This window comes from Oncorhynchus kisutch, linkage group LG21, assembly GCF_002021735.2.
Source record: "Oncorhynchus kisutch isolate 150728-3 linkage group LG21, Okis_V2, whole genome shotgun sequence".
Taxonomy (NCBI): Eukaryota; Metazoa; Chordata; class Actinopteri; order Salmoniformes; family Salmonidae; genus Oncorhynchus; species Oncorhynchus kisutch.
The window spans coordinates 35896425-35913295 of record NC_034194.2 but is presented as its reverse complement, the minus strand read 5'-3'; the positions used below and the strand labels follow the sequence as shown (position 1 = coordinate 35913295).

Sequence of the window (16871 nt, the reverse complement as noted above, 5' to 3'; positions counted from 1 at the left end):
AGTGGTGTGAAGTTTGCCGCCATTGGACTCTGGAGCAGTGGAAATGCGTTCTCTGGAGTGATGAATCATGCTTCACCATCTGGCTGTCCGATGGATGAATCTGGGTTTGGCGGATGCCAGGAGAACACTACCTGCCCCAATGCATAACGGCAACTGTAACTTTTGGTGGACGAGGAATAATGGTCTGAGGCTGTTTTTCATGGTTCGGGCTAGGCCCCTTAGTGTCAGTGAAGGGAAATCTTAACGCTACAGCATACAATGACAATCCAGATGATTCTGTGCTTCCAACTTTGTGGAAACAGTTTGGGGAATGCCCTTTCCTGTTTCAGCATGACAATGCCCCCATGCACAAAGCGAGATCCATACAGAAATGGTTTGTAGAGATCGGTGTGGAAGAACTTAACTGGCCTGCACAGAGCCCTGACCTTAACCCCATCAAACACCTTTAGGATGAATTGGAAAGCAGAATGCAAGCCAGGTCTAATCGCCCAACATCAGTGCCTGACCTCACTAATGCTCGTGGCTGAATGGAAGCAAGTCCCCGCAGCAATGTTCCAACATCTAATGGAAAGCCTTCCCAGAAGAGTGGAGGCTGTTATAGCAGCAAAGGGAGGACCAACTCCATATTAATGCTCACGATTTTGGAATGAGATTTTTGACAAGCAGGTGTCCTGCGGGAGGGAAAGGTAGGACTGCTTTGTAGTGTAGATATATATCACCAAAAAGGGTTCAATGGCTCACTTTAATATTATATATTATACCAGTCAACAGTTGACACCTACTCATTCCAGGTTTTTTATTTATTTACTTAATTTATTTATTACTATTTTCGACAATGTAGAATAATAGTGAAGACACCAACACTATGAAATAACACATATGGAATTATGTAGTAACCAAATACAAGTAACCAAAATAAATGTTATATTTTAGATTCTTCAAAGTATGTGATTTATTTAGAATTCAAGGCACACAACCAGCATGGCTACCAGAACATTCTGCCGCAATACGCCATTCCATCTGGTTTGCGCTTAGTAAGACTATAATTCGTTTTTCAACAGGACAACGACTCAAAACACACCTCCAGGCTGTGTAAGGGCTATTTGACCAAGAAGGAGAGTGATGGAGTGCTGCGTCAGATGACCTGGCCTCCACAATCCCTCGATCTTAACCCAATTGAAATGATTTGGGATGAGTTGGAGTCAAGTTGGACTTAAGGAAAAGCAGCCAACAAGTGCTCAGCATATGTGGAAACTTCTTCAAGACTATGGGAAAAGCATTCCAGGTGAAGCTGTTTGAGAGAATGCCAAGAGTGTGCAAAGCTGTCATCAAGGCAAAGGGTGGCTACTTTGAAGAATATAAAATATAAATATATTTGTTTAACACATTTTGGTTACCATGTGATTCCACATGTGTTATTTACATAGTTTTGATGTCTTCACTATTATTCTACAACGTAGAAAATAGTAAAAAATTAAGAAAAACCTTTGAATGAGTAGGTATGTCCAAACTTTTGATGAGTAGTGTACGTATGATATATATACTGTTCTATATAGAAGTGCAGAGCATCCTTAGTTTTAGATTTCAGCCCGTTTTGAAACCGTCTGAGAAATGCTAATCCATCAGTCCGATCACACCTCGCATGAAGACAAGGGGGAGGGGTCTGGCCCAGGTGACAAGCCGATGGACAGCCTGGCAGAGTGACAACGAGGAAACAGCAGCCGTTGCCAATGGTGACAGCCAGAAGTCACACTGTTGTACTGTGCTTGTACCTCTCACAGGGGTGCTATTCTTGATCAAGGTATTCTGGACTTGTGATTGTGATGTCATGTCTTGTTACTTTGATGTTATGTCTTGCCAGTGAGAGAGTTGCTATCAGAGTGTAAAGGAATGTCAAAAACAAATGAGTTAGTTTGTTTGTTTAATGATTCAGAATACAGTACATTGATCAACTTTGACCAGCTCTCTCTCAATTTGATTCAATTCAATTCAATTGAAGGGGCTTCATTGGCATGGGAAACACATGTTTACATTGCCAAAGTAAGTGAAATTGATAAACAAAAGTGAAATAAACAACAAAAAGTTAAGAGTACACTCACACAAGTTCCAAAATAATAGAGACATTTCAAATGTCATATTATGTCTATGTACAATGTTGTAACAATGTACAAATAGTTAAAGTACAAAAGGGAAAATAAATAAACATAAATATTAGGTTGTATTTACAATGGTGTTTGTTCTTCACTGGTTGCCCTTTTCTTGTGGCAACAGGTCACAAATCTTGCTGCTGTGATGGAACACTGTGGTATTTCACCCAATAGATTTGGGAGTTTAACAAAATGTGATTTCTTTTAGAATTCTTTGTGGGTCTGTGTAATCTGAAGGAAATGTGTGTCTCTAATATAGTCATACATTTGACAGGAGAATCGGAAGTGCAGCTCAGTTTCCACCTCATTTTGTGGGCAGTGAGCACATAGTCTGTCTTCTCGAGAGCCAGGTCTGCCTACGGCGGCCTTTCTCAATAGCAAGGCTACACAGTCTGTACATAGTCAAAGCTTTCCTTAATTTTGTGTCAGTCACAGTGGTCAGGTGTTCAGCCACTGTGTACTCTCTGTTTAGGGCCAAATAGCATTCTAGTTTGCTTAGTTTTTTGGGTAAATGTTCTCTCTCTCACAAGCAAAAACAAATGTCGGAATATGGAAAAACAGACTGATATTGACACAAATGATTGGGTGACTTTTGTTCCCAGTCAGAATCCCAGAAGCTGAATTGGAAGGCATGAAGCAGGCAGCTGGATTAAATATTTAACAGCTTCAGCACCACAGAGAAGATCTGAGCAATCAGACTCCACCGTCTTCCTCACATGATCATCTCCTAATTCCTGTCAGAGGTGTGTGTGTGTGTGTGTGTGTGTGTGTGTGTGTGTGTGTGTGTGTGTGTGTGTGTGTGTGTGTGTGTGTCAGTTTTGGTGTGTGTGTTATATACATGTGTGTGTGTGTGTGTGACAGTTTCGGTGTGTGTGTATGTTTGTGTGGTAAGTGTATGAAAGAGAAAAATGTGTGTGTGTGAGAGAGAAAAGAGCTTGTGTGTGTGTGTGTTGCATATGGTGGGATATACAATTGTACTTGTATCATGTTTAAAATGTTTGACACAGTGTACAATACTACAAAGTCAATCAATCAGCAGCACTACACAGTGACTTTGTGTTGAAGTATAATCCCTAACAAGCTCCCAGAACTTTCTGCAACACACTGTATGAATCCCAAACAGCAGCTTCAATATGATATAATGTCTTATCTATGCCATTTCTGTACAATTTCATGGAGGTATCAAGTCTCCGAGGTAACAGAGACATGTTGGGCACATACTGGAGCGCGGCATCAAAGTCAACAACAATGAGTTTATCTATAAGGAAACATACGTAAACCTTGTATGTACTGAGAAGAAAAAATCCATATTAGATTTTCAGTCAGCAGAGACAGGATGACACGATATTGACAGAGCTAAACATCGAAGGAAGATCCCACGACAACTTCCCAGAAATAGCCAAGAGTATGATGGATAGATGCTAGCTAAACATCGAAGGAAGATCCCACGACAACTTCCCAGAAATAGCCAAGAGTATGATGGATAGATGCCAAAGAATGTTCATAAGACTAATAATGAAAGGGCTCTATATTTTCATTAAATGTGGAAGGATACAACACGTGAGGAGGTGCACTGAGACTCATAAATTGATGCCTCCCTCCTGGCCCTGATTAACATCAGCAACCCGAGACACAGGAGAAGAGAGGGATGAGGATAGAGGGATGAGGATGGAGGGCTGTACAGAGACCATATAATGACTCATCGCTTCAAAACTACACTGCTTTTTCCCCACCATGACATCATCCTTTGATACTGTAGATTATCATATGAGAGAGCACCTGGCCTGACCCACTCTAGATGATCATTCTAGACCAGACTTGTACCGTTTTTTTTTTTCTTCTTTAAACCATCTTGGCAACAAACCGTACTGTTCTGGCTCAGATAGTGTCTTTCTACATTGTTCATTCCAGCACAGTTCCAGTCATAAATATCTTCTGTGCTCCTCAGTAACTCAGATCCCTACACCAAGGCTAGACCTACACCAAGACTGCCTTCATGCTAATGCTAAGTTCTAGCCTTGGGTGGTATACAGATTTTCACATTGTCATACCATCCTTCTCTCGTCCAGGGATTTACAGTAGTATCGGCATAACACACAAGGGGACGCTAGAAAACGCAAGAAAAGCCCATTGGGCAGCTATTACTAGGATGCTAATAAAATTTGCACAAACTAATAGCAAAATCACATAGACGCTGTTAGCTAAATGCTAATGACCGGCCAATTCAGCTCATAAAGATATACAAGCATAGCAAAATGACAGACACTGTTGGCTAAATGCTAATGACCGGCCAATTCAGCTCATAAAGTTATACAAGCATAGCTAGTAGCTACCGAATGTAATTTTCGGTGAGTGAGGACATTTACAATTAAAAGTGTACGAGAGAAACTGTGCAGATGAACAAAGTTGTGATGTATGCTTCTCTGAAGGAAGAGCAGCATGTGTACACGGCACAGGAGGTGTGTAACCTTAATTGCGGAGGATGGGCTCGTGGTAATGGCTGGAGCGGGACAGGCTCGTGGTAATGGCTGGAGCGGGACAGGCTCGTGGTAATGGCTGGAGCGGGACCGGCTCGTGGTAATGGCTGGAGCGGGACAGGCTCGTGGTAATGGCTGGAGCGGGACAGGCTCGTGGTAATGGCTGGAGCGGGACAGGCTCGTGGTAATGGCTGGAGCGGGACAGGCTCGTGGTAATGGCTGGAGCGGGAGCACACTTCTCTGGAGGGTTTATACAAGAACCTGTGAGAGTGCACTTCTCTGGAGGGTTTACACAAGAACCTGTGAGAGTGCACTTCTCTGGAGGGTTTACACAAGAACCTGTGAGTGTATGAGAGTGTGTTCATCATACCAAATTACATCAGCCTCTCTTCCCAAACTCACCAGCCAATTAAGATCTATTTACAATGAGTATGGTTGATTTCTAAGAGCTATAGAGAGAGATGAGATGGCTTTTTATCCTCTCCCCGGTAACTATTCCCCAGGTCGTTGTTGTAAATGAGAATCTGTTCTCAGTCAACTGACCTGGTCAAATAAGGGTTCAATTAAATAAATACAAATCATTTGTTTCCCAGAAATAGAGTTTTACACTGCTCCTTTACCACAAGTAAAGGAAGATAGAGAGAATGAGAGACAGAAATACAGACGCGCGAGAGAGAACAAGAGAGAGAGCGAGAGAGAGAGAGAAGAGAGAACGAGAGATAACGAGAGAGAGAGAACGAGAGAGAGAGAAAGAGAGAGAGATAACGAGAGAGAGAGAACGAGAGAGAGAGAACGAGAGAGAGAGAAAGAGAGGAGGAACGAGAGAGAGAGAACGAGAGAGAGAGAGAACGAGAGAGAAAACGAGAGAGAACGAGAGAGAGAACAAGACAGAGGAGAGAGAAAGGGAACGAGAGAGAGGAGAGAGAGAGAACGAGAGGAGGAACGAGAGAGAGAGAGAACGAGAGAGAGAGAGAACGAGAGAACGAGAGAGAGAGAACGAGAGAGAGAACAAGACAAAGGAGAGAGAGAACAAGACAAAGGAGAGAGAGAACAAGACAAAGGAGAGAGAGAGAAACGAGAGAGAGCAGAGAGAGAGGAGAGAGAGGAGAGAGAGAGGAGAGAGAGAGGACGAGAGAGAGAGAACGAGAGAGAGAGAACGAGCACGAGAGAGAGAGAATGAGCACGAGAGAGAGAGCAAGAGAGAACGAGAGAGAGAACGAGAGAGAACGAGAGAGAGAACGGAGAGAGAACGAGAGAGAACGAGAGAGAGAACGAGAGAGAGAGAGAGAACGAGAGAGGAAGAACGAGAGAGAGAGACGAGAGAGACTCATAGAGAGAGAGAGAAAGAGAGAGAGAGAGAAAGAGAGAGAGAGAGAGAACGAGAGAGAGAGAACGAGAACGAGAGAGAACGAGAGAGAGAGAAACAAGAGAGAGAGAACGAGAGAGAACGAGGAGAGACTCAGAAGAGAGAGAGAACGAAGAGAGAAAAGAGAGAGAGCGAGATCAGAGAGAGAGAGAGAGAGAAAGAGAGGAGCAAGAACGAGAGAGAGACGAGAGAGAGAGAGAGAGAACGAGAGGAACGAGAGACCGAGAGAACGAGAGAGAGAGAACGAGAGAGAATGAGAACGAGAGAAGAGAGCGAGAGAGACAGAACGAGAGAGAGAGCGAGAGAGAATGAGACGAGAGAGAGAGAAACGAGAAAGAGAACGAGAGAGAGAGAGAGCGAGAACGAGAGAGAGAGAGAACGAGAGCGAGAACGAGAAGAGAGAGAGAACGAGAGCGAGAACAAGAGAGAACAAGCGAGAACGAGAGAGAGAAAGAAAACGAGAGAGAGAGAATGAGAGGAACGAGAAAACGAGAGAGAGAGAACGAGAGGAAAGAAGAAACGAGAGAGAGAGAACGAGAGGAGAGAAAGAGAGGAGAGAACGAGAGAGAACGAGAGAGAGAGACGAGAGAGAGAGAGAGACGAGAGAGAAAGGAGAAGAGAGAAAGAGAAGAGAAAGTAGAGAAGAGAGAGAAGAAAGAGAGAGAAAGAGAGAGAGAGAGAGAAGAGAGAGAAAAGAGAAAGAGAGAGAGAGAGAAAGAGAGAGAGAGAGAAAGAGAAGAGAAGAGAGAAAGAGAAGAGAGAAAGAGAGAGAAAGAGAGAGAGAGAAAGAAGAGAAAGACAGAGACTCAGAGAGAGAGAGATAGAGGAAAGAGAAAGAGAGCGCGTGGTGATAATGACGCCTGCCTTCACCACCTACACTGAAATCATTATTTTGCAGAGAAAGACTTAATTCTCATTCTGTGGCCTTGTCCCTCATCCCACTATTCCAGTCATGTGGTCCCTCCCTCTGCCTTCCCGCTGTCCACATTGACCATGTGGTTGTGCAGCTTGGTGTGTGTATATATGTTTGTGTGTGTGTGAGAGAGAGAGAGAGAGACCATGTGTGTGTGTGTGTGTGTGTATAGTCTCTGTGTACGTGTGTGTGTAGTTCTGTGTGTGTGTGTGAGTATATAGTCTCTGTGTACGTGTGTGTGCGCGTTTCAGAGAGAGAGAGAGAGAGAGAGAGATACAGTGGGGTCAGTCGTGTTGTGTGCTAACTCCTGCTATATAAACCCCACCTGGGAGAGTTGAAAAATACATTTCTCCCATACAGTACTGTTAGCATAATTCAAGAAATGTCTAACATATTGTAATGTTATCATTATGCTAGTAAGCATAAACTCATAGACAACCATTGAATGAATACATGTCCTAACTAGCTAGCATTAGTAATAGCTTAGAGTCTACTATCCTTATAGATAGCCTCAGGACAAGACACTGAGGGAGTTCTATTATGCTGGCCCGGGAAGAACCAGGAAATGGCCTGTCATGTCATTCGGGCAGAGGGAGGAGCGCCCTTCTCAAATCAAACGGTAATCTGCGTTGCTCGGTCATGTTGTCAAGGCAGAATTGAGCAACGTCCAGGAACATACATCTCTTTTCCCTAAAATTGTTTCAAACAAGTTTTCATTGGGAAGGCAGATAAAGCATTTGAATCAAAAGCAAATCACTTCTGATTGTGAAAACACTGATCACTCCACATGCTGAACTACGTCTCTTTTGTTTAAACCAACTTCACAGTCAGCCAGTCATGTGGTCCCTCCCCCTACCGCCCGGGAAGCATCGCAGTTCCAAAACGAATGCAATCTCCTTTCACTCGGTTCTAAGTGACAGAGAGCCCTGGGTTGAAAGTCCTCCCACCAGTGTAACTCGGGCCAGATAAACTAACCCCCTCAAGGTGAGACCTACTGTATTTCACCAAGGCCAGGCCAGCCAATAACCACAGAGAGAGAGAGAGCATGGGTGTGTAGCCAATCACCAGAGAGAGCATGGGTGTATAGCCAATCACCAGAGACAGAGCATACGCCCAGCCCCATGTGTTGCCATTCACAGCAGACTTGGAGAGCAGATTGCTCCATAACTTGGCAGCTAACCAAGCCCATTCAGAGACAGATGACAGGGTCTCCTAATTCTGGGCAGGACAGTCTGGCACGCAAGCCGTCCAGGCCGATTGCTGACTGACTGGCTGCTTCTCTGGTTTCCTGTTCCCAGCATGCCTCAGTGCTACTAGGTCTGGGGCTGTAGTAAGGTGAGTTTGGGATAACCTCCAGCGATTCAATTATGTGGCAAAAGAGATTAAATAGTTATTACATTGGCCCTCCGCACATAAATGTGTGTACACACACAGAAGCACACGTTGGGCGCAGGCACACACATGCATGTACGCTAACATACAGATATGTAGACACAGATATGTAGACACACACATGCACTACACACACACAGTCAGCAATTCTTGGAAATATTAAACCCTGTATTCCTTCACAATAACCAATCTAACTGCTAGAGCCCTCCTTTATATCCCCCTAGGAAAGGTAGTGGTGAGGAATGCCCTTTAAGATGGGACATCCCCCAGAGCCTGCCTGCCTGCCTGCCTTACCCCTACCAGTCCCCCTTCTCCATTCCAGTCCCTCATCCTTCAACTAGTCAGCTCGGGGATTCAAACCAGCAACCTTTTGATTACTGGCCCAACGCTCTTAACCGCCAGGTTACCTACAGCACCTCCCCCCTACCAGCCCCCCTCCACCAGTCCCCCTTCTCTCTCTCCTTCCCCCTCCCCATATCAATCTCCTCCTCTCTCTCGCATTTCCCCTCCCCACCTCCCTGTACCAGTCCCCTTCTCCCCCCCCACCAGTCCCCCTTCTCTCCCCCCCAGTCCCCCTTCTCGCTCTCCTTCCCCCTCCCCACCCCAACCCAGTCCCTCTCCTCTGTCCCCTTCCCCCACCCCTCCTCTCCCCATCCCAGTCCCTCTTCTCTGTCCCCTTCCCCCAACCCATCAGTCCCTCTTCTCTCTCTCCTTCCCCCACCCCACCTCTCCCCATCCCAGTCCCTCTTCTGTCCCCTTCCCCCAACCCATCAGTCCCCCTTCTCTCTCTCCTTCCCCCTCCCCATACCAATCTCCTCCTCTCTCTCGCATTCCCCCTCCCCACCTCCCTGTACCAGTCCCCTTCTCCCCCCCCACCAGTCCCCCTTCTCTCCCCCCAGTCCCCCTTCTCTCCCCCCCAGTCCCCCTTCTCTCCCCCCCAGTCCCCCTTCTCACTCTCCTTCCCCCTCCCCACCCCAACCCAGTCCCTCTTCTCTGTCCCCTTCCCCCACCCCACCTCTCCCCATCCCAGTCCCTCTTCTCTGTTGCAGCAGAGAGAAGACTTTCAACCCAGGGCTCTCTGTCATTGGTAGGTTACTACTGAGGCCATGTTTGTCTATTCAGCAGCATGGGTGTTTGTTTTGTATGTGTGTGTGTGTTGGGAGGGGGGGGGGGGGATCTGTCAATATGTGTGTGTGTGTGTGTGTGTGTGTGTGTGTGTGTGTGTGTGTGTGTGTGTGTGTTGGGAGGGGTCTGTCAACGTGTGTGTGTGTTGTATGTGTGTGTGTTCGGAGGAGGTCTGTCAATATGTGTGTGTGTGTGTGTGTGTGTGTGTGTGTACTACACTATCAGTAGCCAAGCATCAACGGGCTGTAATGCTACATACACCATGAAGCTAGTGCTTCGCTACAGTCATGTAGGATGTGGGAGCACCAGGTTCCTACATATTAAAACTGGGTTTTGCCCTGAGATGTTTTACTGTGTTAATGGGAGGTATGGATACAGCAGCTACATTTGGGACCAGGGGGATGTTTTACTGTGTTCATGGGAGGTATGGATACAGCAGCTACATTTGGGACCAGGGGGATGTTTTACTGTGTTAATGGGAGGTATGGATACAGCAGCTACATTTGGGACCAGGGGGATTTGCTAAGCTTGTGTGTTTCAGCCAGAGCTCAGTATTATTAGTGCACAAAGACAGAGAGCACACACACACACGGATGAACAAGCACACAAACACACATGCATGCAAGTACACACACACACACAGCTGTGGGAGTCTAATGTGACAGAGTCCAGCTCTGCCTGCTACATCAGAACACAGGGGTCCACAGAACACCCACTCTCTGCATGGCGTATCCATCTCTCCTCAGCAGCACCACACCACAATGAGGCCATGCAGGCTGTTGGGGAGGAGAGCAGCTGGATCGTGTGTGTGTGTGTGTGTGTGTGTGTGGGAGGGAATGCAGAAGCAGTCATTAGAAAGGTGGAGAGAGGCACACACACACACAGGCCAGGAGGACAGTTAGCTAGGAGAGCGTGCTGGAGAATGGTGTTGTCCACACCCTCAGGCCGCCCCAGATAGAGACAATTAAAACCTCTGTCTGTCTGTCTGTCTCTCTCTCACACACACACACACACACACACACACTTTCCATGACTATTTCCACAAACAAATCCTTGTATCCATTTCCCCACATACTTATAGTAGACATATTAGTGCACCAATTAATGTATATCCAAAGGCAAACCCCTGGCAACCTAGAGGAGACCTTAAAGAAATATTGACCAGCTCATAATTAGCATTGGAGTGTGCAGTTCATAGACATTGACACTGATGCATACATACATCTCTATACATTACAATACCATGTCAGCTATATTGACTGTATACATGGTGTAGCCATATTGTCTGTTCTAGTCATTCTAATTCTATGCTGTTTACATTGTTGATAAGTTGATCAATCAAAATGGTTTGAGATATCCCTCCCTCCCTCCCCTGGCTGGCCTTAGCCGTGCCCCTGCTGTTATTTGCATTGGAGCTATAGAGTGTGCCAATCTACATTATCAAGCCTACTTCTACATGCTTTACTTTGCTAAGTCTATATCCATGATAAAGGTTTGAGATCTCCATCCCTGGTCTGAGCGGGGCCTGGCAGGTGATGTCACAACATCACCTGTCAGGCCACTGAGTGCCACTGAGTGATGGAGGAGGGGGATGAAGGTCTCATCTCATTCCCCCCATTGCTGTGGAGGAGGGATGGATGGATGGAGGGACTGTGTGGTCAGTGTGGCATTATGGTAGAGGTTGGTAAGGATAGCAAAAATATGTGGGGGTTTATTTGTGGATGTTGTTGGTTTTGGTGATATCTGTGTTTGGTGTTAAACGTGCCTAACGTTTGCCATTTTGTATTTAGTAGGGATCCCCAGCAGCTACTCTGGGGGGGGGGTTAGAACTACCTGTTCCTCCTTCCCTATGCATGGCTTAGTCACGGGTTATTAACAACCGGTAAAAGGAACAGAAACAGCGGAAAAACACAACTTACACTTGTGCTGATGTTGGGGACGCGGATATGCAACCCACCCACATCCACATAGCACGGTTTACATTATGCCTCATGAATGCTTATCAGTGAGGTTAAACTCCCTTTCTGACAGTGCATTTAGCGCAGCGCGAGAGAGAGGGAGAAATGGAACGCAGCACCGCGGACAGTACTGAAAGTAGTCGAGCCTCTCTAGCTCTCCCTGCCTCTCCGTCGCTCTCTCTACTGCGTGAGAGGGGGCGGGGGGGGGGGGGGGGGCAGCGGGGTTTCCCTAGCAGATTCCAGGATCTACAATGATTCCTCCATTGCTCCACATTACCACCTTCCAACCGGATTTTCCATAACGGAGAATGTCATAGGCGATCACGAATAGCCTACACTGCGATCGTGAAAAATATTATCAACCATCCCCTTCCATCATTCGTATAGCACAGGCAACCCTGTATTTGCCCGTATTAACATCGCTGGTTAGATTTCATTTGCTTTCTTCTCATGACACCTCACGACTGTATTCGCCTTCACTCAACACTCTGAATAAGAAGCATGACAAAGCAAACATACATAAAACACGTAGAAGAGAATTATCCATTTTCAATTTCTTGTGTAGCCTATAACGTTAGTTTCAAGCCTATATAGTTATTATTTAATGGCCGGTAAGCTGACCGTCAGCGTCAAAGGATGTCTGCAATTTGAAGGAATGTCATGCACAGTAGATTCGACTTGTATTCTGCCCACGAAACCAGCAGAGCCTGTCACGTTAAACAACTGCTGCAATTGGCGCTGTCATTCACAAATCAGTCAGATATCATTCATTGCGACTGCATTGCCATGCATTTCGCAGTTAACACGGGCATTTTGTACGCTTAAATAGGCCTACATACACTGATCATCAGCAACTGTCATGGGATACATTTTAAGAAACCCTGTGGTCAGCCTTGTGTCAATAACGAAATCCATACCGCGCTAGCCCCGCACACAATCAGCTGTAATTCCGGTTTTACAAGCAGATATGGGCTATGAATAATTCAACATACAAAACTCAGCCCTTCACCGGGAAAAACCACCTAGCAAATACCATTACACCGAATGAAACCCCGAACAGGTTTGTATGAATGTAGCCAACATTATCATCTTCCGTCGCATTGAAGGATGTGTTAAATCAATTGGTCCGGAAAGGAAAATAAGAGGGCTTCTAAACAACATCGCCCCGCAAGGTGCTGACCAGCCACGGAGAGCTGCAACTCCAGCGACAGATGGAGAGAGAGTCACCACGCAAAAGCAACGACATGTAGCCTAGCCTACGTGACGCCCGGGAGAGGCACCCCAACAGACAAACAATGGAAATTAATTCACACATATAGCCGCGGAGAAATATGAATCACTCAATGCAATTCTGCATTTACCTGTCAAGACTCCGACCCGGATTTGGTGGTCGTGGTTTGTTAAAATCATCCCGTCTGACGCCATGTTCAGCAGCGCTGTCGCCCGCACTGAGAACTCACGGCAGGGCCAAGAGCCGATCGCATCGAACTTCGAGGGATGAGAGGGGAGGAGGAGGAGGGAGAAAATGAAGAAGTGCAGAGCTAGGCGAGAGAAGTGGAGAGCCGAGCGACCTGGACAGCTACAGATAACTCGCTGTGCGCTGAAGAATGCGGGGGCTGTTAAAACCGCACACATCACTCAGTTGGCCGCTTGCCACGGTAGTAGTGTGTATTCAAAATGATTTCTTATGGTGACCACTATTGATTTCTCTCTGAAGACTTTCAGAGAAACAGACAGGCATTGCGTCTGTAATGCCACTCCATTTTCCGACATCATATGTTTGATGTCACATAGATCAAAGTCTAGGGTCAATTTTCTCATTAGAAGTACATTATTGTCCCACTTCCTTGTGAAATCAACAATAAGACTGTGTAGAGGCTTTTAGATAACACACTTTGATTTCACCATTTTGTGACAATAGCCTCATACTATACCTACTATATGCCCTTGGAAAATGGATTTTGGGAGATTCCAAACTCAAGGTGAAAATCTAGTCATCCTATGCCGTTGATGTGCTACACAACATATATTCTAGAATTGATTAAAAAATATTATGAAAAACTAAAACAACATATTTCAATGTACTTTTTCAATGAATTTCTAATATCTCGGGTGGCACAGTGGACTAAGGCACTGCAGCTCAATGTCATTACAGTCCCCGGTTCAAATCCAGGCTGTATCACATTTTGCTGTGATTGGGAGTCCCATAGAGCAGTGCACAATTGGCCCAGGTTTGACTGGGGTAGGTCATCCTTGTAAATAAAAATTGGTTCTTAACTGACTTGCCTAGTTAAATAAAGGTTAAATAAAAAATAATCAAGGAAGAATGTTTATTGCTTAAAAGGTCCATGTTCTGCTATTCAAACACCATCTAGGGGAAGTGGGACTCTATTGTAGATCTGATTTTCATAGTATGATGATTTTCATTGGGTCATCCCATCTACAAAACCACACACTACAATGATGTCACACTAAACAAAGCCATTTACATTACATGCAGCAGGAAGTCACTTTTGGATATCAGAACAGCGGTAACTCACCAGGATTACGACCAGGAATATAACTTTCCCGAATTGTATCCTTTGTTCGTACCCCCCAGGGTAATTTAACTTATTCTACAAGCTGTGGCAAAAAAAAAAAAAGGAGTGGACTTCTAGTCCGACTCAGGAGGCGTGCACACCACCCACCGCTTTCGAGTATATTACTCGCTAATGTGCAGTCTCTGGCTAATAAAGTAGACGAGCTGAGGGCGATGATCTCCTTCCAGTGAGACATCAGGGATTGTAACATACTCTGTTTCACGGAAACATGGCTCTCTTGGGATATACTGTCCCTGTCCATAGAGCCAGCTGGGTTCTCAGTACATCGCGCAGACAGGAATAAAGAACTCTCCGGGAAGAAGAAAGGTGGGGGTGTATGTTTTATGATTAACTACCTCCACTTCGCTGATCCTCAACACAGGGGCCAGCCCCCACATACTCAGCCCCCTCCTGTACTCTCTGTTCACTCACGACTGTGTGGCCACACACGCCTCCAACTCAATTATCAAGTTTGCAGACCACACAACAGTAGTAGTCCTGATTACCAACAGGGATGAGACAGCCTACTGGGAGGATGTGAGGGCTCTGGGAGAGTGGTGCCAGGAAAATAACCTCTCACTCAACGTCAACAAAACAAAGGAGCTGATCGTGGAATTCGGGAAACAGCAGAGGGAACACGACGGGACCACAGTAGATAAGGTGGAAAGTTTCAAGTTCCTTGGCGTACACATCACTGACAATCTGAAAGGGTCCACCCACACAGACAGTGTAGTGAACAAGGCACAACAGCGTCTCTTCAACCTCAGGAGGCTGAAGAAATTTGGCTTCACCCCTAAAACCCTCACAAACTCTTACAGATGCACAATTGAGAGCATCCTGTCGGGCTGTATTACTTCCTGGTACGGCAACTGCACCGCCCGCAATTGCAGGGCTCTCCAGAGGGTAGTGCAGTCTGCCCAAAGCATCACCGGGGGCAAACTACCTGCCCTCCAGGACACCTACAGTACCCGATGTCACAGGAAGGCCAAAAATATCACCAAGGACATCAACCACCTGAGCCACGGCCTGTTCACCCTGCTACCATCCAGAAGGCGAGGTCAGTACAGGTGCATCAAAGCTGGGACAGAGAGACTTCAGACTGTTAAATAGCAATCACTAGCTGGCTTCCAACCTGTCAGGTAACCATGCACTTTATATACATACTAGCCACTTTAATAACAACACACAAGTTGAGGAGGCAGGGAAGCCTACTGGTTAGAGCGTTGGATTAGGAACTGGAAGGTTGCAAGTTCAAACCTCCGAGCTGACAAGGTACAAATCTGTCATTCTGCCCCTGAACAGGCAGTTAACCCACTGTTCCTAGGCTGTCATTGAAAATAAGAATATGTTCTTAACTGACTTGCCTAGTTAAATAAAAATATTTACATAGTGCTTTACTCATCTCATATGTACAGTTGAAGTTTACATACACTTTAGCCAAATACCTTTAAACTCAGTTTTCCACAATTCCTGGCATTTAATCCCAGTAAAAATTCCCTGTTTTTGGTCAGTTAGGATCACCACTTTATTTTAAGAATGTGAAATGTTAGAATAATAGTAGAGAGAATAATTTATTTCAATCATCACATTCCCAGTGGGTCTGAAGTTTACATTCACTCAATTAGTATTTGGTAGCATTGCCTTTAAATTGTTTAACTTTGGTAAAACCTTTAAACTTGTGGAAGGGTAGCCTTCCACAAGCTTCCCACAATAAGTTGGGTGAATTTTGGCCCATTCCTCCTGACAGAGCTGATGTAACTGAGTCAGGTTTGTAGGCCTCCTTGCTCTCACACGCTTTTTCAGTTCTGCCCACAAATGTTCTATAGGATTGAAGTCAGGGCTTTATGATGGCTGCTCCAGTACCTTGACTTTGTTATCCTTAAGCTATTTTTCCACAACTTTGTAAGTATGCTTGGGGTCATTGTCCATTTGGAAGACCCATTTGCAACCAAGCTTTAACTTCCTGACTGATGTCTTGAGATGTTTCTTCAATATATCCACATCATTTTCCTACCTCATGATGCCATCTATTTTGTGAAGTGCACCAGTCCTAAGTGTATGTAAACTTCCGACTTCAACTGTATATACTTTATTATATTCTACTGTATTTTAGTAAATGCCTGCTCAATCTAATATTTACACATTTCTTAATTTCATTCTTTTACTTTTATATTTGTGTATATTTGTTAGATACTACTTCACTGTTGGAGCTAGGAACACAAGCATTTCATTACACCCCAATAACATCGGCTAAATATGTGTAAATGTTTTTTTCATGCAAAGAACCCATTCAGCAACAACCCAGTAACATGTATTGTGATTAGTTTTCAAAATGACCATAGTACGTTACTCTCAAACACAAATGTCCCACTACACCCGATGTTCCACTAATGCTGACTTCACCCTGTATAGGGGGATGAAGAGGCCCTTTTAGCCTAAGAGGTGTTTGGCCATTATGCCTCGTATGAAATAGTTATGTCATCCTGGAGATGTGAAGACTGCATTTCCCAGAAGCTCAAGTGAAGATCAGAGTCTGACCTGTAAAAGTGCATCTGCATCCCGAGGTAAAAAAAACCCAGCTTCTATTTTTAGTCTGACTGCACTCTTCCTTGTGTATAATTCCCCTTGTTTATTCTCATAGAAAAAAACAGCCCATCCTCCCACTTCTGTTGCGCTTCTATCACTATATATAATTGATGAACACACGTATGTGAGTATATAGAGTATACTGCACGCCATGGCGGGAACTGGGGCAACTCTTCATGCCTGACCGCCCACTCACTTCAGAAACATCGAAGTCGTGGCTTGTGCTGATACCCCCCTAGCGCAAACTGAATGGAGACCTGGACACCATTTTACTTACACAACCATATATTTTATTAGGCCTAATTAGTGTGATTTTCATTGATGGTGT

At 45.2% G+C, this 16871-nt stretch overlaps 1 protein-coding gene across 1 annotated transcript in view; it reads right to left on the bottom strand.

Moving 5' to 3' along the window:
- The window catches only part of LOC109883364 (gephyrin), a gene marked incomplete in the record, with an annotated part of 158481 nt that extends 145518 nt beyond the window's left edge, over positions 1-12963 (bottom strand). Inside the window, 1 exon segment of the mRNA XM_031800694.1 lies at positions 12740-12963. Within this exon segment, the coding sequence (XP_031656554.1) occupies positions 12740-12803 (64 nt within the window).
- Positions 12964-16871: the final 3908 nt, after the last annotated feature.